The 26,957-nt window shown below is 37.7% G+C and overlaps 1 protein-coding gene across 2 annotated transcripts in view; it reads left to right on the top strand.

Annotated features, from left to right (window-relative positions):
• Positions 1 to 26,693, top strand: part of DPP10 (dipeptidyl peptidase like 10) — a 495,948-nt gene extending 469,255 nt beyond the window's left edge. For both annotated transcript variants that reach the window (XM_065070392.1, XM_065070391.1), the window contains exons 16-26: positions 165 to 286; positions 4,037 to 4,084; positions 6,090 to 6,188; positions 6,297 to 6,366; positions 15,520 to 15,714; positions 17,286 to 17,340; positions 20,555 to 20,654; positions 21,213 to 21,271; positions 21,360 to 21,432; positions 23,044 to 23,117; positions 24,434 to 26,693. In XM_065070392.1, coding sequence (XP_064926464.1) covers positions 165 to 286; positions 4,037 to 4,084; positions 6,090 to 6,188; positions 6,297 to 6,366; positions 15,520 to 15,714; positions 17,286 to 17,340; positions 20,555 to 20,654; positions 21,213 to 21,271; positions 21,360 to 21,432; positions 23,044 to 23,117; positions 24,434 to 24,571 — 1,033 coding nt within the window. In that variant the 3' untranslated portion in view covers positions 24,572 to 26,693. The remainder of the gene's footprint in view (positions 1 to 164; positions 287 to 4,036; positions 4,085 to 6,089; positions 6,189 to 6,296; positions 6,367 to 15,519; positions 15,715 to 17,285; positions 17,341 to 20,554; positions 20,655 to 21,212; positions 21,272 to 21,359; positions 21,433 to 23,043; positions 23,118 to 24,433) is intronic.
• Positions 26,694 to 26,957: the final 264 nt, after the last annotated feature.

Raw genomic sequence — 26,957 nt, forward strand, 5'->3', positions numbered from 1 at the left:
TCCACTGAGTCATCTGAAAACAGTTTGCATCAGGCACAATATAAGATGGTGATATTTTGGCAAGTTCAGGGACTGAAACAAATTTTGTCACTCTGATGAGCTAATTCTTGGATTATTGTATTTTATTCCAATGGAAAATGTTTCTGATCAATTTTTTTCCCCAGTGTATCAACAGTGGGATCATTGAATCGTCAGTGTCTGTCATGTAACTTCTTGAAAGACCAGTGCACATACTTCAGTGCAAAGTTTAGCCCCATGAATAGGCATTTTTTACTGCACTGTAAAGGTAAGTCAAATGCAGAGTGTGTAATAATACTGTATTTGTGTCTGAATTAATGTATTCCCTTGAGAAGTGCATTAGGCTGGAGCCTAGCATTTCGCTCAGTAGTGGATTATTCAAAATTCTGTACGGAGCTTATTGCAAGATTGTAAGTAAAGATGTTCTGTGTAAAAGCTAAATAACAAGTGGTGTCAGAAAGCTGCTCCAGTCCTTGCCCTTCAGTTCTAGTAAAGGACAGTGACTTTTAAATTTCACCTGAATAAAAACCCTTCACCAAAAAATGTGGAATTTATAGTGACAGTACTGTGGTTCATAACAGCTTCGTTATCTTATGTATTGGGATTGATCTTGTGTAACTATACATCGTTAAAAATGAGAGCCTGCTTTCTGTGACACTATGTCTCTGTGTGTGCGTAGAGTAGATCTATACACACCCACATAAGTGTGTATATCTGTGTATGCATTTATCTACCAAAAAAGAGATACTGTTTCCACACAGACAGATCCCCTTTATCAATACAATTGCAATTTAGCTTTTTATTGTTAGCTGCATTCCCAGCAGCACTAAATGGCACCAGTTGGGTTCAGAGTTTCTGTATAAAGAGAAAACTAGAACCATCCCACACTGAGAAATTTATAACCTACACCCAGGAAATAAACACTGATGAATAACTAAGATTATAAAAACAGGTTCAGAAGAGCATAAAGCAATAAAGTGTATAGCTAGACCTGTTGACCTTGAAACTTGCAGTATTTTACAAACAATATTCTCCGAGTATTTTTATTCAACTAGCGTCAGATTGAAAGGAGTAGAACACAATTCATCTGAAATACGCGTGAATAGCCCATTCTATTTGCATGCATTTTTTCTATTTTTTTTTGCAACTGTACATTTTTATTGCACAAAAATAAAATATCTGCCAGCTTGAGAATTGAATCTATTCAAACAAACAAACTATGAATATATATTGGGTAAAATAAGGTTGGTTTGGTTTTGTTTTTGTGGAACTGCACCTATAATACATAGTTGATTAGAAAAAAATATGCCAGCTGTATGGTTTATATATGGTTTAAGCTGCGGCAGAAGTTATGGAGCTAATCCTGAGGCCCTTATCTGAGTAAAGTCTGCAGTAGTAATGAGCTCCTTATGGCTTAAACAGAGTTTTCCCTTGTGCTTGAAATGGTCTCTATGGGGAAAATCTCAGATTCCTGCACCAAGAAGGGCTGGTAAATTGGGACGAGTGTTTTGCCCTGAATTAGCAATATGCTGGGGCCCAAAAACTTAGCTTCTTTTTATTATTTTAGCAAATAATTTTTAATGTAATTTTTAATGCGTTCCTTTGATATAAGTGGATGCCAGTACAAGGTTGCACATGAAATTGCTCACAAGCTTGTGACTTCCAGTGACTTTGGAGATGGCAGTTCTCTGTCTGAGCTGATAAGACTGTAGATCATCCTCCCAGCATTAAACCTGCCCTCCCCTGAGTTGCAACCAATAGACTGTCCTAAGCTGCAGATGTTGGGCAGGGATGATAAAACACAGTCATTAGGTTTTCCTGTGTCTAACATTAATGTATAGTTGTCAACATGGGGTTATTTAGAGTGTTGACAGCTATGGAAGCAGCGTGGCCCTGTGTACTGCCACAACTCTGCAAAATGCCTGTGGTGAGGCGGGTGTTTGACAGTGTCAAAGTTGATGGCGACATCACCAGAGAGCAGGTATTAAAACTCCTCTGCAGAGAGTTGCGTGTAAGAGTAAGAGGTAAACTGCTTCAAGGAGACAGATTACACCACACCTACATGCATACACACTCATTTTCCAGCAACAAAAAGCAATTTGCCCAGAAAAATCCTTAGGGGACTCTGAACTGGTTTGATCTACACATGTTTCAATTCTTCCACCTCCTGTTTACCTTTGTTAGGATGGCTTTTCCTCCTTAGTTACCCTCAGCCAGGAGATCTGTCTCAATACAGCAGCTGTATCCATCTCCAGAGGCTCTGCAGAGTGAGGAGTTATTTCTAACTCTATAGATGAAGGACCAGCTCTACATCCTCTCAGTTTTGGCGAGCGGGTCCTTTACACTTACTTTCCACACTGTTAGTGGATTTTTTCCTTTAGCACTTCATAAATACTAACAGATGTTAATCTTTCCACTCAAATAAGATACTTCACAAAGGGAGTAATTGGTTTTCCGACTTTATGCGGCAGGAAATAAGTTGTGGATTTTAGTGTTTAGTTATAGGAGGTCAATGGGAAATCCAAGTGCTGTGCTTAGTTCTGATGAGCTGTAACACAATGCCTGTAACACAAGTCTGTTTTTCTCTTTGCTTATTGGCTCTTTAATCTACTATAATCTGCCTTTTTCAAAATCTGTTATCATCCTTCCGTCTTCTAGTATGACAAATAGAGCTGGCCTGGAAAATGATACTGCTTTCACCTCCAAAAACTGTCTTTCTTAAATCAGTATTCAAAGCAAGATGACAAATTCAGAAGTAAAAGGAACTGGGAGGAAAAAGGGAAAAAAAAGAGAGAGACAGCCGAAGAAATTATCTTTTGAAGAGCTAAGGCAGAAAGCTTTGATTTGTCAGAAATTTACCTGTAGGGTTTTTGTCAATAGTCTCTCTTGAGGCAGAGAATGAAACTGATAAAAATCTTCAGAGGAGACTGTCAGAGGCTGTGAATGGCATCACGCTATTTATTTCAGGTATTTAGGTTTCCCTAGGCTCATGCCATAATTAATTGAGAGAGACAACCTCCTCAGGAAGACTCAGAGCACATAAATTAAGCTCTGTCTCTGAACCACTCTCAAAGGGAATCTTTTTTTTCTCCGAAAAAGAACAGTCTGAACTCCTAATTTGAGAGGGTCCGTGCCTTCACCTGCCACGGGGTCCTCAGGGACTTCAGCTTTTCTGCATCATCCTTCCTAGCCCAATAGTGACTGCCTGCATGTAATTCAAGCTCTTGTCTCACTGAGATAAAACTAGATTTCCTGTGTACAAATTCTGTGTGCGGGGTGGGGGTGCATTTTCTTCCTCAGTTTACACTAGTGGGAATCCTCAGAGCAGGGACAGTGATCTCAGCTCTGTTTCTGGGTGTGCTGAATGTTTGGTCACCCCAGTTTCACATGCCGTCTTGTGCATTTGTACAGTACCTATTGACAAGGAGAATTGTTCCTGGTGCTTTTAGCTTCTTAGTGGTACAGTAAAAATATAGTGTCTGACATTACCATGAAATAAGATTAGATTACATTATATCTAGATTTAACCATGCTGCCATTGGTCTTGCAGAGCTGATGTACCAAAGGAGCTTCTTGTGAAAGAGCTTTAGTGAAATATGGGATAAATTTTCAACATCTCTGTAGCTTTTCCATAGAAATTATAAGCGAATATTATCATTAATTCACTTCCAGTCAGCCTAAAGTTACTGTGTCTGAATGTCAAACTGCTATATTTTAGATGGTGCTGTTAAATGCCTCCATAATTCGTTTTATTCTTCACTTATAGCTAAAATGAGAAGATTAAAAAAAAAAAAAAAGCTTCTCTGTGCTTTCTGTTTCACACTTTGGTACCATAGTCCAACCCATGTCCTTTCCAAGAAACACCAGTGGAGTTCCTGCTGTGTTGGGAAGGATGTGTATCGGGCTGCCAGGATCTGGCCTGACATGGTCACTGGTGTTCTCATTCTTTGTCATTGACTGAAATACTGAGTACTGACTACCTAACACTTCCTCTGTTTTTCTCCTCTCCTCAAAACAGGGCCAGGCGTTCCAGTTGTTAGCGTGCACAGTACAAGTAATACTGCAAGTGAGTATTCCTTATAGATTAGGTATATTTTATTATCGTCCTTGCTTTTTCTGGGGATGACGGGGGAGGGGAAAGGCAGTTACAAGTAAATGAGAACTAATAGATGGCTCATTCATATAAAGTTCTATTAATTAACTCTCAGCAGCATCCACATCTGCAAATGATAAGGAAAGAAGTTAATCAAGTGGCTAAAAATTTCCTAGGCTTTTTGGATATGTTTTATGCTAAGTGCGTATATATTCATCGCCTATTTACACTTGAGTTAATTAGATGACAAGTTGGTCTTCATCCATTCCACTTTCTATGTAAATTATGCTGCCATTATGATACACCTTCTGTATTTTTAGAGATGGTTTTAAAGTTAAAATCCAATTATCTTGAAGCAAGGTACAGTCCTTGGATGACGGGTCATAAAATCTGACCTACATACAATGAACGTAGTCCTGCTCTTACATTCTTCATATCAGAGCAACTCCACTGATATTTTCAATTATTGCAAATCAAGGAATAAAGGATTTTTAGGAGGGTATTCAATACCTCTAATTTTCAAGTTTTACTCATGAATTTCCTGTATATTGACACCAAATCTGTTGCTGTTTGAGGGGTTTTGTAGTGGAGGACTGTCTTTCAGCAGCAGCTCCACTGTTGCTCCACGTAGCATGAACGTGTGGATTAGAGGAAAAAGGGGACATCTTCCCATTCAAAACCACTAAACCAATCCTTACCTGTTCTAATTTCATTCAACAGATTATCCCCAGAATTTTTTCTGGAATCCAAAAGTCCTAAACTGTACTCATCTACATCCCTTTTGTCATGCATCAGCCACTATTCAGCCAGAACAGTGGACGTAACGTTGCATGTTGAAATAGCATACTGATGAATAGTATCACACCGTCAAGTATTAATTGATGTCTATGCTTTGGCTTCCATTTTATTTTCCTTTTAATGTCACTGTTGATAGTATTTGCAAAGCTGACTGCCATAGCACACCATGGGGAGGGAGTTCTATCCAACTTGATAAGGGGTAGCTGTTACTGCTCAAAATAAATTCGTTAACTTCTGTAGAGCTATTCAATTCTGTGAAAGTAGACTTTTCACTCTTTATTTCTTGTATCTAAAATTCTCTTGATAGTGAATTATTATAAAAGAGATTTACGTACAGAATCTTAGCGCAAAGCAAAGCAAGTGAGGAGAGAGGGATGTTGTTTGTTGTAACAGCAAGAAACCAAATAAAAGAGATAATTTACTCTTAATGTTTCAGTGCAAGATTAGATTATTCTCTTCAATTCATAAAATAATGATTAAAGATTACTTCAATTATTCTATCCTCAGACTGTAATTATTCCATTTTTGTTGACAGCCTAGAACAAACATTCTCCTTAGATTACCCGTTTTGGCCCTACCCGAAGGGGTACTTGTTTGGTTAAAAAAAATCTACATTTTGGAAGCAAGATTGGTAATCGGAGTAAAAAAGAAAAGAAAATTTAAAAGAACTAATTATTTATTCTTTAATGTGCAAAAGGATTGCTTCAGATCTGTCTGCAGCTTTAAACCAAACTGAGGTCTTGCTTTTGGTTGAAGTGCAGAAGACAGAGAAGGACACGTGGTGATCAAGTAGAGCTGGGCTGGCTGTATGTTGACTTGGAGTGTGTTGCCTGAGCAGGATCCCTGCTCGACCCTGCAGATACTGCCCGGCAGCTCTTAGTATTTGTCAAGGATACTGCCATTTGTGTTGTTCATCAGCAATTTCTTTGTTAGTGCTTAACAAAAACAAAGCCTACCGAAGCCAAAAAAGGGAATAAATGTATATGCTTTGAATTAAACTGATTGCTCAGTTCCTGAACTGGAAAGCTTTAGAAAAGAAGTATTTACAGAAGGAATTCATTTACAAGATTTATCCTTTCATGTTTATCTCTTTTTCTTCAAGTTTTTAAAATCTTGATTTATTTCCGATATGATGATTCTCCGTACTTTCCAACTTGCTTTTTCTTCCTGTTTTCTACAGAGTTTTATATTTTGGAAAATAATGCTGTGTTGAAAGAAGCTGTTTATAAGAAAAAGAGTTCCAAGACTGAAATTAAAATGCTTCACATTGAGGATTACGGTAAATTTGGCAAAATGTTACTTTAACAAACCAAAAGCTTTCTTACAATGTTAATGTTTTTCATCTGTGTAACTACCAGCCTTTAATGTTTTGCTCTTTTCTTAAAAGAACTCCCTTTACAGTTGTCACTGCCAAAGGATTTCACGGATCGAAACCAGTATGCCCTTCTATTAATAATGTAAGTATCTGTGTAGAATCACTCAAAATAATAAAAAAATACTTCATAGAAAACATTTGACTCTGTAATAGGAAAATGGTTTTTTTGAGTTTATTTTATTTGTTTGGTTTTTTTTTTTTTACCTTGTGTAGGAAAATTACCTTATGGATTTGAGTTGATAAATCAAAAGACCTGTTCTTGTGAAGATTTTGTTATAGGTGCTATGTGGAAGAGATGTCTGGAGTTCTTGAAGCCTGTCAAACATAGCTCTGCTTTGTTGTACTTTTATGTTCATGAGGCACTGGCCCTCCTGATGGTGTAGCTGTGAATAGTTCTGCAATCTTTCCCGGGTCAATACTGATCCCTGCCCTCTGTGGGAGGAAGGAGATACTCCCTGGCAGCCTGTGCTGTTCTTTTAAAAAGAAATAGTGTGTGTATTTCCTTCAGAGACAAACAACTTTTAAGTTGCATGTATACAGAATGTATGGCAGAGGAAGAGAGCAGCCATGAGTGTACCTGCATCCTACCGGGGAAAACTGGTGATGGTCAGCTCAGGGCATCATTTGTTGCTCCTCCTCCTGAGCTCAGCATGGATCTGCTGTGGGTGTAGAGGGCTTTCCTATACACACAGGTCTTCCAGTCCCATTTGGAAGGAATTTATGTGGATTTTGCTAACACAGATGTAGGAGAGCACTGCTAAATTCATAAAAATGCCACATTAGTGGAGCTGTGTAGAACTTCCCTTAGTGACAGCAGAGATCCTTATTGTTGCATATTAGGTCAAATTTACAAGCTTGAGCTGCTGAGTGATCCCAGATTCCTCTGCTCAAATTAGATCTTAGATAGTAGGACAGAGACGCACAGAACTGCTTATTTTGAAGTCCGGTTTGTCTTTAAAACTCAGGTTTTTCAGTTGTATTTGTCTGCAGCTATGGAGGCTCTCTGCTTTACATGGCTCATGAACACATTTTTCTTGTGGAAAAGCAGGACACAGGGATTTTTTTATATTTGCAGGTATGCTCTTGAAGCACGGTTATATTTTAAGCAGCTCTTTTACATATGCCAAAGGCAAACTGACTCTGTGAATTGACACCGGCAGCATTAGGGGGAGTTGCAAACGCTTGCACTTATTCTTTTTTCTGAGAGTAAGGAAACACCAAGGTGTTAGCAGTATAATGCTTCCATTTTTAAGTATCCCAGTAAATACGTAGTCTGCTGTATACAGTTATGGCAGAATATGAGGTTATATATTTGTGTAGAACCTGAAGAAGGCAGGAGGGAAGGACCAGAAACCTGGAGAAGACCAAAGCCAAAACTGACAGGAAAAGGAAAAAAAAAACGCTAAGGAAATACTCTTGGATATCAAAAGTTGAAATAACCAAGAACAGTATTGAGGCAAAGTCTGAATTTAAAGTTACCGAAGTTGTAAGTACCCAGTGAGCGAATAATGTGGCCAAGTCATAACATAAAGATATGTTTTATAATTATTTTAGGTTTTTATGATGTGCGTATGGGATAAAAAGGAAATTCATCTACTTATGAATACAGATTGTGGTATCTACATTTACAATATGGAGACTTTGCTCCTTTTTAGTCAAATCCTTACCATTGCAATACTGAATTCTCAGTGTTAGCTCTAATAGGAATTAGTTTCAGAAAACCTTACACACTAATGAAATTATGAAACCGAAGATTTGAAATCTGTCCTGGCTCATGTGATGTGACATGCGTTGTGTTCTGTCCCCCTCTTCCCTAGGAGAGGAATAAGTTATTTTTCTTCAGCAGCTTTTTTCAGACTTTAAGCTAAGGTTGCCAGCAATCCCTTTTTGAGTTAAAGATGTCCCCAAATGAGATACAAAACTGAAAACTGTCACCGAAGTTATGGGAGGTTACCCTGTGGGATGATAATTGGAGCCTAATAAATTCTGCCTCACTCTTGAGAAAGAAGTATGGGAAATCTGCATGTGTGCAGAGGGTAGTTTGTTAACCTACACAACTCCAAATTGACATTTTAAGGTTTATTTCATTATCAGAAGTACTACATTAAAAAAAAAAAATAAATCCAGTCCAAGAAGAACATGTAGCTTTTACAGGAAACACTGATTAGTTATATATATGGTATCATTTCCAGGATATTTCATTTTCCTGAGTCCCAGGCAAAAGGACTGTTGGGGCTGACTGAGAAATTACCCCTATTCCTACTGCTAGAAGTGATAAACAGGAATTGTATTAGTGGCTGATAACAAGCACTGTCTTTCATATTGTTCAGCTACACCTACTTCCCTGCTTACATTCTCAGCCATGATACAATTATCATTATATTCCAGCTCCTGAAAGTCTGAAAAAGAGTTCTTGCCGATGTCCTTGGTAAGAGTGTTGGTTTAGTTGTATGTTCTATAGAACATCTTGATCCAGGCAACATACATTTAAATGTCTGTAAAAAGAAAATATATATCTGGAGAAGTTAAGTATTTGCAGATATGAAGTGGCTTTTGATATCCATATCAGTAACACTGCAATTTGACAAGGACTTAAGAAAAAGAGAGGGAATGGAGGGAGGAAAAGGCGAATGTGAGTTTAAACCTGAAATTTGCTTAATATGTCTCTGCAGTGCAAATTAAATGCCTAGTTAAGTGCATATAAGCTTCTAATGGCATATAATCTTCTAAGTGCATAGAAGGTTCTAAGTGTACATAGGCTTTGTCCTCTAAGCTAAAGGGTAAATAAATATGTTGTATAAGATCTAACAGGCTCTGACTGGCTGTTTGGCTGCAGTAATACCTTCAGAGTCACTCCAGGCCTCTGGTGGAGATTGACCTTCCCTGTGTCATATACTTTGCTAGGACTTGGTTTGCCTGTGTGCTCTCAGCTCTGTCTGCAGGATTTTTGCACTGGTGACTGGTTTCACTGTCTCAGAATGCAGTGGGGTTTTGGTGGCTGAGGTTCATACCTTTACTCTGTTTTTTCAGCAGCAACTTCTGTGTGGTATTCATGTGCTCTCTGGATGAATAGGGGTATAATCATAATAAGTTAGAAGTGGATAAAGGGAAGAAAGTTTGATATTATTTGGTATTTGGTATTTTTTTTTTCAAATCACTGAAAGCTAGTAACCATGTTAAGTGTTTGACTGTAATAAGGCTCCTGTATTCATGCAAGGTTGCCCACAGATAAATTTGACCTGCCAGCATATGGCACCCATGTGTCTGAGTGTTAAGGCTGCATCCTGCCAGAGAGACTGTACCAAAGGGTTCTGGTCCTGGTGTGAAGCCTTGGTGTGAACTCAGTACAGCTCCATGTAGACACAAGCTCAGCTTAAGGAACAATCCCCGAATATCCTGTAACCTTCATCATAAGGATTTTGTGAAGATTCATCCATGAGTAGTTGCAGAGCATGCTGCAGCACTCAAATAGGAGATTATTGTATGGCTATGTTAAAAATTTATGTCCATCTGTATGGCTGGACTGTCTAACAGATAGGTCTAATGTAGAAACTGGTAATGCCAGCTAGCACTGTTTTTCTTTCCAGAGTTGTGATGCATAGGCTATAAAATGCTAAACAGATTATAACACTCTCTTCCATTTGTTCTCCTTAAACCACTAACACATTTCACACTCAGTTTCCTTCTGATATAATGCATACAGGACAGCTATAGATTAGAGAGGGTTACAATAATTGCCTGAAAGAAGGATTATTATCTCTTTTCTGTATAATTAAGATCAAAGTTTAAATTTCAGATCCTTGATTTTCTCATGGTTCACCTTACTTATTAAAAAAGTTGGAAGATACACTCCTTGATAACACATAAGCAATTATTAAGACTGTAATTTAATCCAGATAATAAAATGAGAGGTGATAATAATTCTTTATTTTTTCTTGAACATAATTAAGCTCATTCCTTCAAAATCTGTAGAAAATGTATCTTAAATGTCAACATTTGTTATCTAACGCCACTTAAAATTGTCCAATATGTAAGTGGTTATTGTAAACCTGAATTAGTGGAGAGATTGTTCTGATCTTTGAGGGGGAAAGAAACAACAAGTATTCACCAAGGTAATAGTGAATTGTCTCCAAGAGGTTTCTGTTTGCTTGTTTACTTGTTTTCTTATATTTTGGCAATAAACAGGAATCACTTCACCTGTCATTGAATGATGAAAGTTTTAGGCCTTGCACAGGCAAACAAACCTGTTTATGCCTCCAGTTAATACACTCTCGGGACTGATAGCAAGATGAGACAGTAGGGTTGGAAGCGAAGATTTTTCTACAGCTTCAGGAATAACTCATTAAAAGACTAGAAATGTAGAGAGGCATAATGTAAGTATTGGGAAATACTCGAGATCTGAGGTACAGTAACACTTTGTGTATTAATAGCTGTCTTGTGTGCCTTTCATTTGTTGTAAAGTATATTACTTGTTCTAACTGGCAGCTGTTGCAAGTGAAGAAACAATGCTTGGATACATGGTGAATTGTAAAAATATGTGGTGAATTCCACTGCTTTACAGTATGTATGCATGGAGGACATCCCTGAAGCCCTTTTTGTTTGGCCAGTTCTTCTGCTGTAAAACAGCTGCAAAGTTCACATTTTTGGGGATCCCTGAGTTGTGTGAGTGATGCACTAAATGTTTTGCAAGCCATCCATGTAATGCCTATGTTCATTCAGCCTCTGCCTGGTGTGGCAATATTTCACTGCTCAGTTGTGTTTCTGTTACATCAAAGTATTTGTTTGCTCTTTTAGATTTTCTTCCCCATTCTTTGAACTTTGTAATATTTTTCAGGGCCCAGAGGGAAAAGTCATATATCTTAGGCTAGAAGAGGGTTAGACTGGAGGGTTGCTTGAGCTTTTTCATTTGCAGTAGCGGTTCTGATGCTCTGGGCAGTGACGGACCTGCTCGCTCCCTTTCTCTTCAGTTGTGTCCCCACAAAAGGCTTGGAAAATAGCTGATCTACGATCAGACTCCCCTACCTCCATTTCCTCTCACAGCAGAACACATCATGATACATGAATAAAATGCTCATTTAATCTTCCTCAGAAAAAGACGAGGAGATTCAAAACTTCACCTCCTTTTCTGATGATGCAGGACAGTGTTACATCTCATATTCTCAAAATCGCATTTTTAAAGTCTTCAGCCTCAAGGGTTTCAGAAAGATATTTTAAGAAAGATCATTTTATTTTTTGTATTATTCTATCTATTTCAGTCATGTTTATGACCCTGGTAATGGAATCACTTCTGGTGATGTGTTCATTTGTTTGACCATATCTGCAGGGAGGAGTTGTAAACACATGATCTTTTTTCAGTTGCAGTCTGCTATATCTGAACAAGCTATATGAATAGAGAGAAAACATCTGGAATTTTTTGTCCTCAGTGTTTGGAGCTATTCAAGTTCCATGAGTTTTTACCTGTTGTGATGGGTGTGCTTCAAAGCTGATGCTTGTGAAAGAGATGCTTATAAGATCTGGAAATGAAGTAGATTTTTCTATTACACTGCTTTTGCAAAATGGTCTTCTTTCCCCACTCAGTTTCACCACAAGCAAAAGATGACATTTATTAGTGGTATTTCTTTGCATAGATTTAATGCATGGAGTTGGAGTCTTTCTGACATATTTGCTATCAAGATACCTTTTCCATATGCTGCATCAAATCCACTGTTGTGCAGAAACAGAAGAGTTGTACTGGAAGTTAAGCAGTAATGATAGCAGTTAGTTGCCATATGTCTTTTAAAATTGTTTCCTCCGCTGCTTGGTCAGCCCTCTAACTTCTAAATTTCCTATTTAAAATCTTGCCACTTAGATTTTAAGTGGTGCAAAACCTGGAATAAATTTTGCTGCAGTCATGATAGCAGCGTGGCAGAGGAGTATTGCTCAGAGTACAGCAGCAGCCCCTCTGGTAACACTACGTTATCCTCTGTAGGCTGTAACTCAAGTCATGAACAGAGACTTTAGTTTAAGCTTTTAGTTATAGAATCTGAAAGAACAGATTCTTCCCTTTTCAGCAATATATGAACTTATGATGAGCTACCCCTTTTTCCAAACTGTCTGAGATGTATGTGGCTGCCTTGCAGGAAGCATACAAATTACCCACTAAGGTCAGTGGTATTGGTTTATTATTGATGGCTTCTGTCTATTTAAAGGGTACCTCAATGGTGAACTTCAGCAGGATGACCAAGTCATCAGCAGTTGCACTGCCACGGTGGGCTCATAATCTGAGTATAGTTGCTGTCGAAGGCACACACAAGACAGCTCTGAACCTTGAAAGTCAGGAGCAAAAATAAAATAGGGAAAGTAGAAATGCTGTTACTTAACAGGAAAAAAAAAAAAATGGATTGGGAAGAATTTCGCTCTTGATGTTTGACTCTGGAGATGATGCTCCTTAAGGAACCCTTGAGGGATGTTGAAGAGCCTGTGGATTCACATAGACCTGTCAGTGCTGGCTTTGATTTTGCTGTAGTGCTTTGACTAGTCGGTGGTTCCCTTATGGCCATCCAGAGCCAGGTGGGAAGTAAACTTCTGCATTTGTATTACACTCAAGCATAAATGGCACAGACTTCCTTCCAGGCTTACTAGTGGGGTCAAGAAATAATTCTATGAAGAGAATACCACAGAACAGTAGTTAATTGTAATTAGGCTGTAAGTAGTGATGAGCATAAAACAAAACCTGACCTTTGAGGTAGCTGCAGTCCCAGGACAAACTTCACAAATCAGGCTGTGCATCTATTACTGCGCTGTAGTGACAAACTCACTTTGTTACAGAGCCCTTGGGGTGATGTTCAAACTTGCACAAAAGATAAATACCTTGCAGAAGCCCCACTTAAAAGGTTAAAAGTGGGGCCTAAATGGTGCATAGAATATATGCTGTCTCTCTGTGGAGGACAGAAGCACACCTCAGATAATCAGTATCATTTTATAGCGGCAGCTAAAGAGTAAAGAGACCTTTTGATGCTAATGGGAATTTTGACATGTACCTCAATGGAAATAGCTTTAAATGCTTGTCACAGACTACTACAGTGGACATTCTTGAAATAGATTAACCAGTGGAAAATTGCTTCCAAAAGCAATACGTCAAACAACCCATCATGCAGGAGAGGAAGATGTGTAGTGTTTAAATTTTGAGCCTAAAAGTAGCCCAGCTGTGCCCTCCAGAGAAGGAGTTTGGGAAAACATCACTGACCATCCTTGCTCATTGAGAAACTTGAAGTTCTTCTTGTTGTTCCTTTCTTAATAGAAGAAATTATCTGAGGGAATCATCTTTCATTTAAAACCCCTTTTGGTTTTAAGCACTTCCTGTTAATAGAGAAAGGCTTACAAATATAACAATTCTTCCCCTATTCCCAAGTGTCTAGATACATAACATATACATAGAAACACATATGCATGCATATAATACTTAGGTATATAACGTGTAAAGCAAAAGTGAATGCTGTTTTGTTCTTGTGTTAGGTGGGAGGGAAGTAGGCTGACTCATGATTTTTTCACTTGTGTGGGGTGCATTAAATTGTTGGAAAGATAGCTAGTCAAACAAGGATATTTCTGACATATTATCTTATTGTGGAAAGTTGGAAGAACTTAGAAAGAAAACCTGTAACTGGTCTGCGGTTTCTACTATTGGAAGCAGTGGTAAAAGGTCTGTGAAAACATCTATGTCAGTGTAGAATGCTGAATTCTGAAACCTTGCTCTGTGCAACAAGCAGAAATTGAAAGAATTGTTCTGCTCCTGCTCTTATTGTAAATAATAATGATAATATACTTCTGAAATGCGTTTTCTGCAGAGTCAACTTGACAATCAGTGTTTCCAAATTAGTCATTCTGCACTGTTGGCAGTTAACATAATCACAGCTGAACTCGTTAACCAAACCAAAAAAAAATGCCCTTCCTTTATTTTTATAAAGCCAAGTAAAAACTTGATGCACAAGATAATGGTGAATCAAGCATACCATGTTGTGACTGAGTCAAAAATCAAGTAATCTTGATTTTAGTGCATGATATAGCAACTACATAGGTAGATCAGTCTGAATTTGAGAACATATATGTTCATCATAAGCTTACTAATTGATAAAGAGATTACCTTGAAGATGGTCTGTGTTATCCACAGCCAAAACTAGATATTGTATCAGCAAATTGTTGTCCATACAAGACAGTAGTTATAGTAGGAGATTTTTATCTCTCTTTCCTACCCCCAGGTTTATATAAGTCTCTTTGGCAAAATAATAATTTCTGTCTTCATCTTTCTTTCACCTAAGACAGGATATTCCCACAGACACTGTCCAATCTAATTTCCATACAGCCAGCACAGACACTTTTACATTTTAATTTGCATTCAACTGACAGATGCAGCATGCATAGAAGTATTTCACATTTTGTACAACTTTATGGTAGCCTGGTCTCTGTGTTTATCTTGGGGGAAAAATAATGACAAGCTTCCCTTTTAAAAATGACATTTTATTTTCTTTGGAAGGAAAAGAATATATTTGGCTTCAACAAAAAAATGCTTATTGTTCCTCTAGAAACTGCATTTCCTTATTCTATTCCACCTTTTCTGCTGTAAAGCACCTTTTTTTAGTCATAAAATAAACTTATCACTCCTGCCGGCATCCATTTCTTGCTCTGAATTTGGATGGAGAAAATATAATTTTCTCCAATATGTATTTTAGTCTTCTTTGTACCGAATTTCAAAAAAATCCATTCAAGGATACAATAATGCAATTATTTTTGTTTTCTAAGATGGCATCTTTCTTAATGGTATTATATATCCTACAAAATCATATTCAGGATACCGATTAATTTTCCTTATGTCTGCTTAGTGTGACTTAACAAATTCTACATGAGCCTTCTCAAAACTGAGCTAGCCGTTAGTGATTATGTTATTTTTTTCTGTTCACTTTATTAACCTATAAGCAGCACTACATGCCTCAGTTTTCTGTTTCTTTCTATGATGTATAGTCAGGTATTGGCAACACTGCAACATAGCAGTTATAAAGTTAAAGAAACTCTTTTGCTTACTACTACTGGAGGGATACCAGCACTAGCTAATGTGGCGGTATGGATGGAAGTGACGATAATTCAACAGGATTCCATAACTGACTGAACTCGGCCAGCTAGGTTAAATAAAATATCGGAGAACGGCAAAGTGCATCACATTGTCAATAGTCTTCGTTTGTGTCTGGTGTGTTGGTATTTGCAGTGATGAAGCTCCAGGCAGCCAGTTGGTTACAGATAAGTTTCACATTGACTGGGACTCAGTGCTTGTCAACTCTGATAATGTCATCGTAGCTCGATTTGATGGCAGAGGGAGTGGATTTCAAGGCCTTAAGATTCTCCAGGAGGTCCACCGATGCTTAGGATCAGTGGAAGTGAAGGACCAAATAGCAGCCGTAGAGTACGTATGTGCAAACTTTTCTTCTCTTTTACCTTGTCTGATGAATGAACATTTTTAACTCAACCTGCTCATAATGTTTTCTTTGCATTGTGAATGCCATTAATGTTTGTTTTTAATGCAGTTGAAAATTTTGAAACAATAATATTTTCATTATAAACAGCAAATAAAAGATCAAAGAGGAGTTTGCTTTTTGTGTTGTTGCTTCTCTTTGATAAAGCTGTTCTTCCGTGTGCGATGTAAATATGCTATCTGAGCTAATTTGTACATGTCTAAATTGCTAAGGAAAATTTCTTGCAGTGCACATGTTAATATTTAGCTGCATTTGTGTCACAGTATTTTAGGCCTATATGATAGGATACTACTCTCATTTCCACCACAGAGTTCTGGAATAATCATACAAAGCAAATGGAGTTATAATGGGGTAAATCAGAGCAAAATTTGGGCAAATACCTGCTATTTCTCATTTGCTTTATCATTCTTAGACTGATATAAATCCAGCAGCCGCAGATAAGAGTCATTTCCGTCTGTGGTGTAATCCAACATGGCTTTGACAACACTCTTTATTCAGGGTGCACATGCCAAAATGGCTGATACCAAGGTCTGGATAGACTTTTTCTAGGGATTCTCAAGGAAACACAGATTTTAAGCCGGAGGTTGGGTTTTTCTTCTTCTTTTGAAAGGGATTGATGCTTCAACCATTGCATGAGTAGGCAGCTGTCTCTGACATGACATATCTGAGCAATAGGTCTCCTAATGTTCATGCTGGTCAGGAATGGGCTGCATTGAGCAAAGCAACTCAAGGTGATCCTTGTGAAAGGACCATCAGGAGCAGGCCATACACTGGGCTGTGAGAACCGAGCTCACTACTGAACCACTAAGATGTTTTAGGCTAAATTACACGTGGATGCGCTGCATGGGGAAAAATGGAAGGTGCCCTTGGCTGAGAGAAGATACTGTGGCTGGTTTTGTCTTCTCAAAAGCAGTTGGATTTTGCCCCGAGGTTATTCTATCTTCCTATATAAAATTCACCATTGCTGATTAATGGCCTTGATGAGAGAATTAATTATTTGGATAATTATCTAGATTCAAGAAGTTGCATTGATTTTACCATCCTTTAGGTGGTGGAAGACTAGGCACCTGGTCAAAGCCAGTCATTTAAGCTATACTCAATGGGAAATCCTGGCATTTCTGGAGGGTGATTCTCCCCACACTGACAGAGGTTTCCAACATGGGTGGGAAAGAATGGCTGTTTGAGGGTGTCTCTCTGCTCTCCTTTAACTGAAGAGCAGATGTAAATGGGCAATTTAGACAAGATGTTCAAATTCAGATATCTAAAGTTAGATGAGATGAGCTCAATACCAGCTGTTTGCCGTATCAAGAAGGAATTAGAAAGCAAATCACATTTCTCAGTGCAATAATACTTTTATTGGTATAATGTGTTCTTCCGCCTGATCTGCATGTATGACAATTCCTTACTGTACAAACGATTTTCCTTACATACTTGATTCAACAAGTAAAATTCACCATTTTATCAAAAAAAACCCCAAAATACAACACTTTTTTCCTTGCAGGTCACTATTGAAACAACCCTTCATTGATCCTAAGAGGCTGAGTATATTTGGAAAGGTAATGTGCAGAATGTATCATCATGATTCTTAAAGAAAACCCTATCAGTTCATAAACAAATATTTTTATCTGTTTTCCTAAGAAAATTACGGTTATTGAAAGAGGGGGAAAAACCTTTATATAATTTACTGTAAGTTCTGTGTATTATTTTTTACTCTCGGAATTGGTGTTTGAGATCTATCAGATCAGTTCTATGGTACTGCAGTATTTGTGTTTCAGAATCTGTAGGAAAAAGTATTTGTTTAAAAAACCTGCTTTCCTCATAAATGCTTAATATGGCCTTAGCTTTTGCGAAAGCTTGTTTCTTGCACTTCTACATTTGCGCTGCAGTTAAATTGACAGTGGCCTTCCAATGCAACTTTTCTATCTGAATGTCTTACTGACCCTGTAAGTTTAGCTGAGTTACAACCCTCTGGTACTGTCAACAACTTCAGTTTCGCGCCATCTGCTAGAAATCTTGCCATTGCTGTTATGTCAGCTGGCTTCACCGTGTGGCATGTTGATGCCTCTGGCACGAGATAGAACAAGGCAAAGGCTCAACCTTTAGTAACAAACTAAATAGCATTTTACTGATGTCTGTTAAAAACAACAATTAGAAACACCACATAATTGCTACTTCTTCTATGAACTAGCATGTGCAACTTTTATTTTTAAAAAGTGTTTTCTTAAAAATGAAGATGTTTTGTGCCTTTGACCTCAATGCACTAACAAGCTCTGGTCGAATACCAAGACAAACCCCTCAGTCATCAGTTACAAGAGTAGCAGACTTTCCACTATCGAAACCTGTAGTTCCCATCCCCTTTGCGACTGGCTCGTTCCATGGCCTTGGGCAGGACACTTAACCTGACGGTGGAGTGATGCGTCAGTTATTGTAGAGCATTAATGTAAACATGGTTTTGCATATCTGCCAAAGGCAGCCACAAAGATGACTTTTTTCTTTCACAAAATATTGATTTTGGTGTTCCTGCATTTATTTTCTGAAAGAAAGATTGAGGAGTTAGAAGGGGAAATATGAGAAAGCCAAGAGCAGAAACTGGGAAATTCGATAAGCTTTGGTGCTGCTTTGAATTCAGGGAAATTTACCCTTTCCAAGCTAACCTCTGAGTTGTTTTCTACTGTCAAACAAAAATTCATAAAATTATTAAGTCAGTTTTAGAAGCAGGAAACAAAAATCTGTTTAACAGTTTCCTAGGGTTAATTGTATTTGCCTCCAATTTGCTTATTTTAGAGTCAATTTAAAATCTCTTTAAAACTCATTTCCTTTCTACTATGTACAACAATTTGATAGGAAGATTTTTTTTTTTTTTCTATGCATTAATTTAGAATAGAAATAGGATGTGCACTCTGCTTGAAAATAAGATGTTTTTGGAATTGCTTAATGCTGGCCTCATAAAGTTGGGCTCATGCACAGTCTCATGTAGGTTTTAGAACTACACAGAAATACAACTCTTGTCACAATCAGCAATGTGAACTAGGCACAAGAGTAAGAAGACTGACCAGAAGGGCGGAGTGTGGAAAATCTCTGCTTCTGACTGCCAGGCAATCTCCCAGTGCCCCCTTGCTCACCTCTGGGAGGGTACAAGCCCAAGCAATGCGCGATCCAAGGGCCTTTTGAAACTGTTAGACAGCAAACTGTGTTTTCATGTAGTTTGTGGGGGTTTTTTCATGGAAGTAGAAAGAGAGCTTGAAAATAAGTTGCAACTTTACAGCCAACCGGCTTCCTGAAAATACGGCAATTAGGTTGCAACCACCAGAAATCCCAACAACGAGTGAGTCACTATGTATCCTTGCATCAGAACATACGAACACTCTTCTGCATTGTCATTGTGAAGTGTTTCTAAAAATGTGATCTCGCTTGGTAATGTTTTTGTCCTGGAAAGCCTGGCTGGAAGCGAGGGCACGAGCACAAAGGGAAGAATTTCCCAGGAGAACTAAACAAGCTCTTAATGAATACAAGGCATAAATAATAAATAACCTTGCAATAGCCATCCCAGGATTAAAATTATGCTGCGAAGCTACTGTGAAAGACACAAACAGAATATTAAAACCAAAAGTAGAGACCCAGAGGCAGAGGAAAGTTGCTATTCTCTTAAACTCTTTGAGTTATACAAGTTATTGGTGCCCACTCCAAAATTCTTTCTTAGGCAAAATCTGTTCCTGTGCATGGACAATTCTGGGTAGCTCTTGGCCTTCTGGGATGGAATTTCTATGGGAAAGAGATGACGCAGTTCCTCACACAACCTTGAAAATCCAGCTCTTATTCTGTGTTTCCTTCAGTGTGTCTGTTCACATTTACTATAGGTTGAATCTGAAGAGCACTCCTCTTTGCTTATTTTTCTTAACTAAGGTTAAAGGATTTTCAAATATTCCTGTTCTTCCACAGAAACCATCTATTCATTAAATATTTAGACATGAAGAGCAGGAGCAGGCAAGATTCAAAAAAGTCCATGAGAAAACTCTGTGACCATTTGACGCACATTGTTCTTTTTGGGGGTTGGTTGGTGGTATACATTTTTCTTTTCCCTGTCATGAGATAACTTATTCCTTAAGGGTATTGTGCCAAACAAAATACAACAACAAAAATAATACAGAGCATAATATAGAGCAGCGTGGCTGCATGCAGCTTTTGTTTCTGCAAAACAGTACAGGATCTGTACCTCTTTGTGGGATATCTGACAATGCTGTAGCAGAAACCTGATTATAGCAATAGGATTCAATCTGTGAAGGTTCAAGTGTCAGGGAATGACATACTGAAATTGGGTCACAGGTTTCCCCCATTCTTGTACTCTCTGTCCTGTCAGCAAAATGCTTAGTGTGGCTTGGTAACTAGCAAATACCTACATTAAATATATTAAAAACTGAGTACAAATCTTCCTGTCTAGGCTATATTCCCAAAAGCCTTTCCTTTGGTTGATGTTTGTTTTTTCTGTAATTTTCAAATCTTTTACTACCTTTAGGCTAGTATTTCATGGTAGAGTAATGGAGCTTAAACCGAAGTATACTTGTTAATATTAACTGCATAGTTTAAAGACCATGACCAGGTCAAACTATATTCACTCTTAAGTGTAGGTTTACATTTCCTGTAGAAGCAATTCTTGCAGATATTAATTCATGCTGTAAAATTACACCATTGGATTAGCACAATGGCCTTTAACTTTGTTGTTGCTAAAGACAAATGAACCAATAAATATCTCCATATCATTTCTGTTGTTAGGGATACGGTGGCTACATTACATCAATGGTCCTGAAATCCAGTGAACGGCTTTTCAAATGTGGAGCTGTGGTGGCACCAATTACAGATATGAAGTGGTATGGTGAGTATTCCCTTCCCTTCACCTGTGTGATAGTCTATTAAAAATATATTGTTATTCATGGACCTACTATTCATTTTAACTAAGGACAGACAAGGTAGGCATATCAGCTAGGTTTCACCTCACTGTCTCATTCTCTTCTTTAAATGCTAATGCTGGGAAAGTTTACCAAAATGTGCAACGGATATATTATTATTAACACCACTGATATTTGCGAAGGAGTGTTATTTCCCATTTCCCACTGAAATTCAATCGGGTACCCCATTTCCTAAGAATCCTTTGGGTATATCAGCCTGAATCAAGACTTAAAATAGGAATGAATTTAAGGTTAATGGTGAATTTCTTCCAATGTCAACCATGTCATCGTTCAATCAGAGTGTTTGGTTCTGTATGGGTATTTACTGGGCACAGGCTATCAGACCAGGTTACTTTAATGAGCTGGCGTTTTTGTGTTTGTTTTTTTTTTTTTTCTAACCATTTTAAAATAATAATAAATAATAAGCTGATGATTTTTAAAACAAATTTTGACGAAGTCACAAGTTTTTGCTTTTACTTTCACAGCATCAGCTTTTTCAGAAAGATACCTTGGTATTCCATCAAAAGAGGAAAATACGTATCAGGTAAGTTACCATAAACAAGTAACTTAATATGGCAGTTTTACTCTTCAAATGCAATTCAGTTACACCTTTTTGTGTGTTTGTTTATTAGGTGTCCAGCGTACTACACAATCTTCATGGTTTAAAAGAAGCGAATTTGCTAATAGTTCATGGGACAGCTGATAGTAAGTATTTACAGACACAGTTACATTTGGAGACAGAGTTTTTAAATAGCCAGGCATTCAAAGACAGGTTAGGCACGCACCTAGCAAGTATATTTTTTGTTTTATTATCCCTCTGGTAGGACTTTTTATTTTATTTCAATTGCCACTTCTAACTCTAAACTGATGACACTTTGCTGGATATTTGTACCTGTATGTTCTAATTTGTTTAAAACTTGTGTACCACTGTCTTGCTAGTGAAAGTTATTATATGAATTATTAATAGAACAACATACATTTTTCATGGTATTTTAAATTCATAGAGATTCTGCAATTGAAGAAAGAATTATCAGTATAGTTGGTGAAGTACAGCAGAAAACGGGAAGTTAAACTTTCCAGCGAATTAATTACAAGGTAGTGCCAAAGCACCTGAAGCTGAAGCTATGGGGAACCTTTTAATAGCACCAATACTTTTAGCAGTAGTTTAAGACAGAGAACGAGTAAAACAAAGTTCTAGTACTTTAAATTGAATCATAAGATGTGTCAATCAAGAGATAATTTGCAATTACAAATTTAAATTTAACTGCAGTATACTTTTCTGAACTTTCTTAATTGATGTAGGTCTAAAGAACGAGCTTTGATGCAGGCACAAATTCAGTGCTGCAACAAACTCTTCTGTACAAATTGACATACCTACTTTTTTCCCTGGCATTTTCCTAGTGAATGTGGGATAACCACGGTTTCTTACTCCTCTGTCTGGAGGGATGAGTCCCTCGCATTGACAAGGGCTGAGGTGAGAGTGCCTACACGCGCAACCGCACAGTGAGGATGGCACCCACCAGCCTGTCGCCCCGGTATAACTTGTCAAACCCGTGTTATGGATCCCAAGTGCAATCCCAACATCCAGCGTTTCTTCCCAGAGCAGGGGAGAGAGGGGTAGAGGAGATATACTGGGTGACTGAGAAGGCATGAGGGTCTCAGACTTTGCTGATTGTAAAAGGCAGCAGCAATTTCTACCCCTCTGAACTTGGCGCTGAAGGGAATTGGGACTCTGATAGATGTCTGAGCAATACAGGGTGTTCAAGACTAGGGCTCTGATTGCCTGCTGCCCTTGCTTAATATCACATCTGGTGACACTGCCCAGCCCCCTTGCAGCCTCTGCAGAGTTAGGAGATGGTAATAAAGTTGCCTGTTTTTACCACACAAGATTAAGTTACTGATATGTTGCAGAAAGCCCATTACTTAAAGAAGTATGGGCCGCAATAACCTCGTGGAAGCAATAGAAAATCCAATGTACTTTCCTTTAACACAATTATAAACTGTCATGATGTTCAAACAGAATGGTTTTACACACCTCTGAACTATTGCAGTGTGTGTAAATCAAGGGTAGAGAGAGGAGCCCTCACCAAATGCCCAGAAAGCTTGGATTCCTTGGGGCTTCCAGCTCCTGCTCCGAAACCTCTGCTGTTACTCCCTGTGTCACTGTTAGTGGTGGGGCTTCTGACCAGAACCAGTCAGCTGCAGATTCAGTAATTACAAAGGTTAAAAATATTTTTAGTCGAAGCTGTTTAACAGATAAGTATTTTATATTAGCATAGGTTTTTCTAATAACATGTAAATGTTGTTGTCTTGCAGCTAAAGTCCACTTTCAGCATTCAGCAGAACTAATTAAACATCTAATAAAAGATGGAGTTAATTACACTATGCAGGTATGTGCCGCTGTGACATGTCCTATAAATATAGTTTAACATTTAACCTCATATTGCTATTTCTCTTCTGAGAAGGACCCTCCCTATGACAACACACCAATATTACCACAATTTGCAGTTAGAATTCTGTTTAATCTTATTTTCCTTACTGTTAAGAGTTGATGTCAAGAACTATATCTTGTCATTCTTCTGGGCTCTTTCTTCTCTCTCTCTTCTTCCTTTTTTTTCCACCTGTTTATCCTACAACACTAGACAAAGTGCTTTAGAGTCCGCATACACTCTTTGTAATATGGGGATATCACTCCTTTACTCCCTTTTTACCTAAAAAATACTGGGTCACATGTAAGTAATTTCCCCTTATTTTCAACATGATTTTGGGTAACTCCTCCAAGTATCTCTGATGTTACACATTGCCAACCTCGACCTTACAGAACCTTAAGTGAACCTGTAGTTTTCACTGAAGCGTGTGAGCTCACATCAGGGAGTGGGTGTCAGCATCACTTGTTAATGGAAAAGGACTATATGTATAAAATCTGAGCAGGGTAGGATCTGTTCCAGCTGTCCCTGTGGTCCCAGCTAGAGGTGATGTGAAGGCCTACGGAGAGAGGAAGATGCAGGAATGACAGAGGTGGCTCAGAAGAACCCAATAGAACTGTTCTCCTGCAACCTGTGATAACCTGAGTTTGAGGAAGCAGCTGAAGCTTTTTGCGTCAGGCCACCACAAGTCTCTCATCTTAAATCCTGTGGTCTGGATTTCTTCATTCAGCCTGCATATTTTTGTTCAGCCTCACTTAGGAGAAATTACCAGTGGAATTTGAATTAAGAGATAAAAATGCCCACATCTACCCTAGGGGAGAAAGATGATGGGCTTTAGATAAGATAGGAAAAAAGCTAAAATACAAATAAAAAGGTTTTTCACTGAATACTTAGAAGCTGGGATATTGAGAGGTCCCTAAAAGCATAAGGTAATTAATTCTTATTGACATTAATGGGATTTGGATACCTCGATACTGTTGAAAATCCCAGCTATTGTGCCAGTTACGAGCACAATGGCTGAGAATATATATTTTTTTCACTTCTGCAGATCCTGCTGCAGTGGTGGCTTTATTTAAGTTCAAATTTCAAGAGAATGAGTTTTACTTCAGGTTTTATTAGCTTTTCTTGATGCCATAAAACTAATGTTATCATCCTGTTGTCATCTAAAACATTTTGAAGATCAGAGAAAGAAGATTAGACCCCTAAATATTTGAAAAGCCTTTAAAAAAGCCATTTACTTCTCTTTTTTTTTTTTTCTTTTTTCTCTTCTCCTTTGCTAGATCTACCCGGATGAAGGTCATAACATTGCTTCTGAGAAAAGCAAATATCACCTTTACAGCACAATCCTTGGGTTTTTTAGTGCTTGTTTAAAGGAGGAGACACCAATTTTACCACAGGAACCTGAAGAGGACGAATAAGGAAGCCTATTTGTGTAGTACTGAAGGGGACTTACTTTGTGGCTCAATAAAACCTTAAATAAAAGTGACTGTAAGATTGCAGATTCTGCAGAAGCTCAAGGGCAGCTAAAGGATATCACAGTGGAACAGCACATTTACAGACAATGAGCTAATAAACTGGAATTCGACTGCAAAGTCCAAACATATTACCAAGGGACAAAACCTTTACCTTTGTGGAAGGTCAACAGTTGGTTACAGTTTCCTGGAAGAAATTAGTTTTGCATAAGTGTAGGGTTAGTGCATGTTTGTTATGTTAAGCCTCACTGTTGGTTCTGTACGTGGTTGCTCGTTTTTTAATTTAAATACACATCTTTATTCATCTTTGCATAATGCACAACCTATCATAAGTATTATGGCCACTAATATTTTAAAAGGTGAGCTGCAACCTAACACTTCAATGTTACAGTAAGTGCAATTCTTTTGCTGTCTATTATTACACATAAGAAACCACAGAGATAATAAAGGGCACGATATTTTCTCTAGTTTCTGCTCCAAGGGGATATATTGTCTAGTGCATCATATATCATTGATATTGAAAATTATTCTTTTCCCAATTTCAGCATTTACTATTATTACTGCACCTACTAGTAACCAATAAGGGACTTTTTGGTAGTGTACTCTTGGTCTTTATGTATATACCCAGGACTCCCTAAGCAGAAAGTCTTTATGAGCTTGAGGAATTTTTTTGAGATGTAATTAGCAGCTGTATTTAAAACAATATCTGCAATTGAAATCTTTCCCCAGTACAAAAATGTATCTATCATTTCTTTAAAATATGTTTGGGTTGTGTTTTGGTATTGTTTTTAGTAGTTAATAGTTTGCTGGTTACACTCTAATTTTAGAATATGCTACTTTGTCACATGTAAATCAGATACATAAATATTAAATTATAGTTTCAGATAAAGAAAGTTTATTAACAATGTATAATATCACTGAGTAATACTTTACTCGTCAAATGAAGACATATTTTGTATAGCGCATCTTCCTTTTCTTCCACCTGGTCTCAGATGTAATTCTAATGTTCATCAAGGTGGCCACGTATCTGGAACACTCCATTAGTTTTTATTCCAGGGATGCTCATTAAGTCTCTTGTAACAGGATTTAGATTCAACACCATTACAAAGAAATGAAATGTTTTTCATTCAAAGCAAAGGAAGCTCCTGACAAGTTAAATTTTATTATTTATTCAGAGGGCGAGCCCCTCATAGATCTGTTTATTTGCCAAGGTGAATTACAGCTATTGAAATTGAAACTATGAAATAAACAAGGCAGCCAGTTTGGGTTTGCAGAATATTAACTCTGATCTCTGAAATCAAGTGCAATGTTGACTTAATTTAAGGTATCTTCCTGAAGGTATGTGAAAACTCTTGACAGATGCTGTGCCACTAACATGAGAATAGCTGTCGTTTTTGCTTTCTGGATATATTCCAAATATCTACCTACCCAATCAAGGTTTCATTTCTTGCAAGATTAAAAAGAAAGTAATTTTTTGAAGGTAACTCACACTACTCAAGATGCAAAGTTCTGCATATTTTATGAAGAATGGGAATTGTTTTTAATGTAATCAAAAAATCACCTGAAGCTTTTTACTCATTACTTTCTTCTGGAATATTTTCTTTCATGGTTAGCATTTTTTTATGATGCAAATAATTAATTTGTCTGAAAGGTGTGGTTTTATGGAACACTGGAAAGTCTCTGTCTTTTAATGTTTACTATTTATCTTGTTTTATTAGCAATGTTTAACTATTTTTCAATTAGTTTAATACAGTTTTAATGTGCAATGATATCTTGTCTGGTTCCCAGTGTCACCACAAAGGATTGCTTTGCTTTGTGGTATTTATAGTACATATGTAGTACGTATGTATAGCATAGGTATGGTGTATATATATATATATGGAGGCTACTATGTGCACTAGGATAAGACCATACCAAAAAAAAAAACAAGTAAGAAGAATTCAAACCAAGTTTTGCAAATCCTGTTTTCTATAGAGGAGCAACATTTTAAAGTCTTCTGCTGGCTGGGACTTCTAGATTGTGATTTTATAAATTATACCACTTACTTAATAAAGCTCACCTGACATAATACCAGTGCTTTTCCTAACCACACACAGTAGTTTAAGTCCTAATCCAGTTTAAGTCAATGAGTTTTTCCCAAACTTGAGCCAAATGCACATGAGGCATCCACAACCCATGTGCACACATTGAGCACACTGCTGCCTGAAAAGGGTCGTTATCTGTTTGCGTTGGATGTTTCTCTGTTAGCTAGCCATTTTTACTGTATTTTACATACATAGCCTTGAGTTACCTGCACAAGACAACAAGGCTCGTGTCTCAGCAATAGGATTAT

Source organism: Columba livia, chromosome 7, assembly GCF_036013475.1.
Source record: "Columba livia isolate bColLiv1 breed racing homer chromosome 7, bColLiv1.pat.W.v2, whole genome shotgun sequence".
NCBI classification, from domain to species: Eukaryota; Metazoa; Chordata; class Aves; order Columbiformes; family Columbidae; genus Columba; species Columba livia.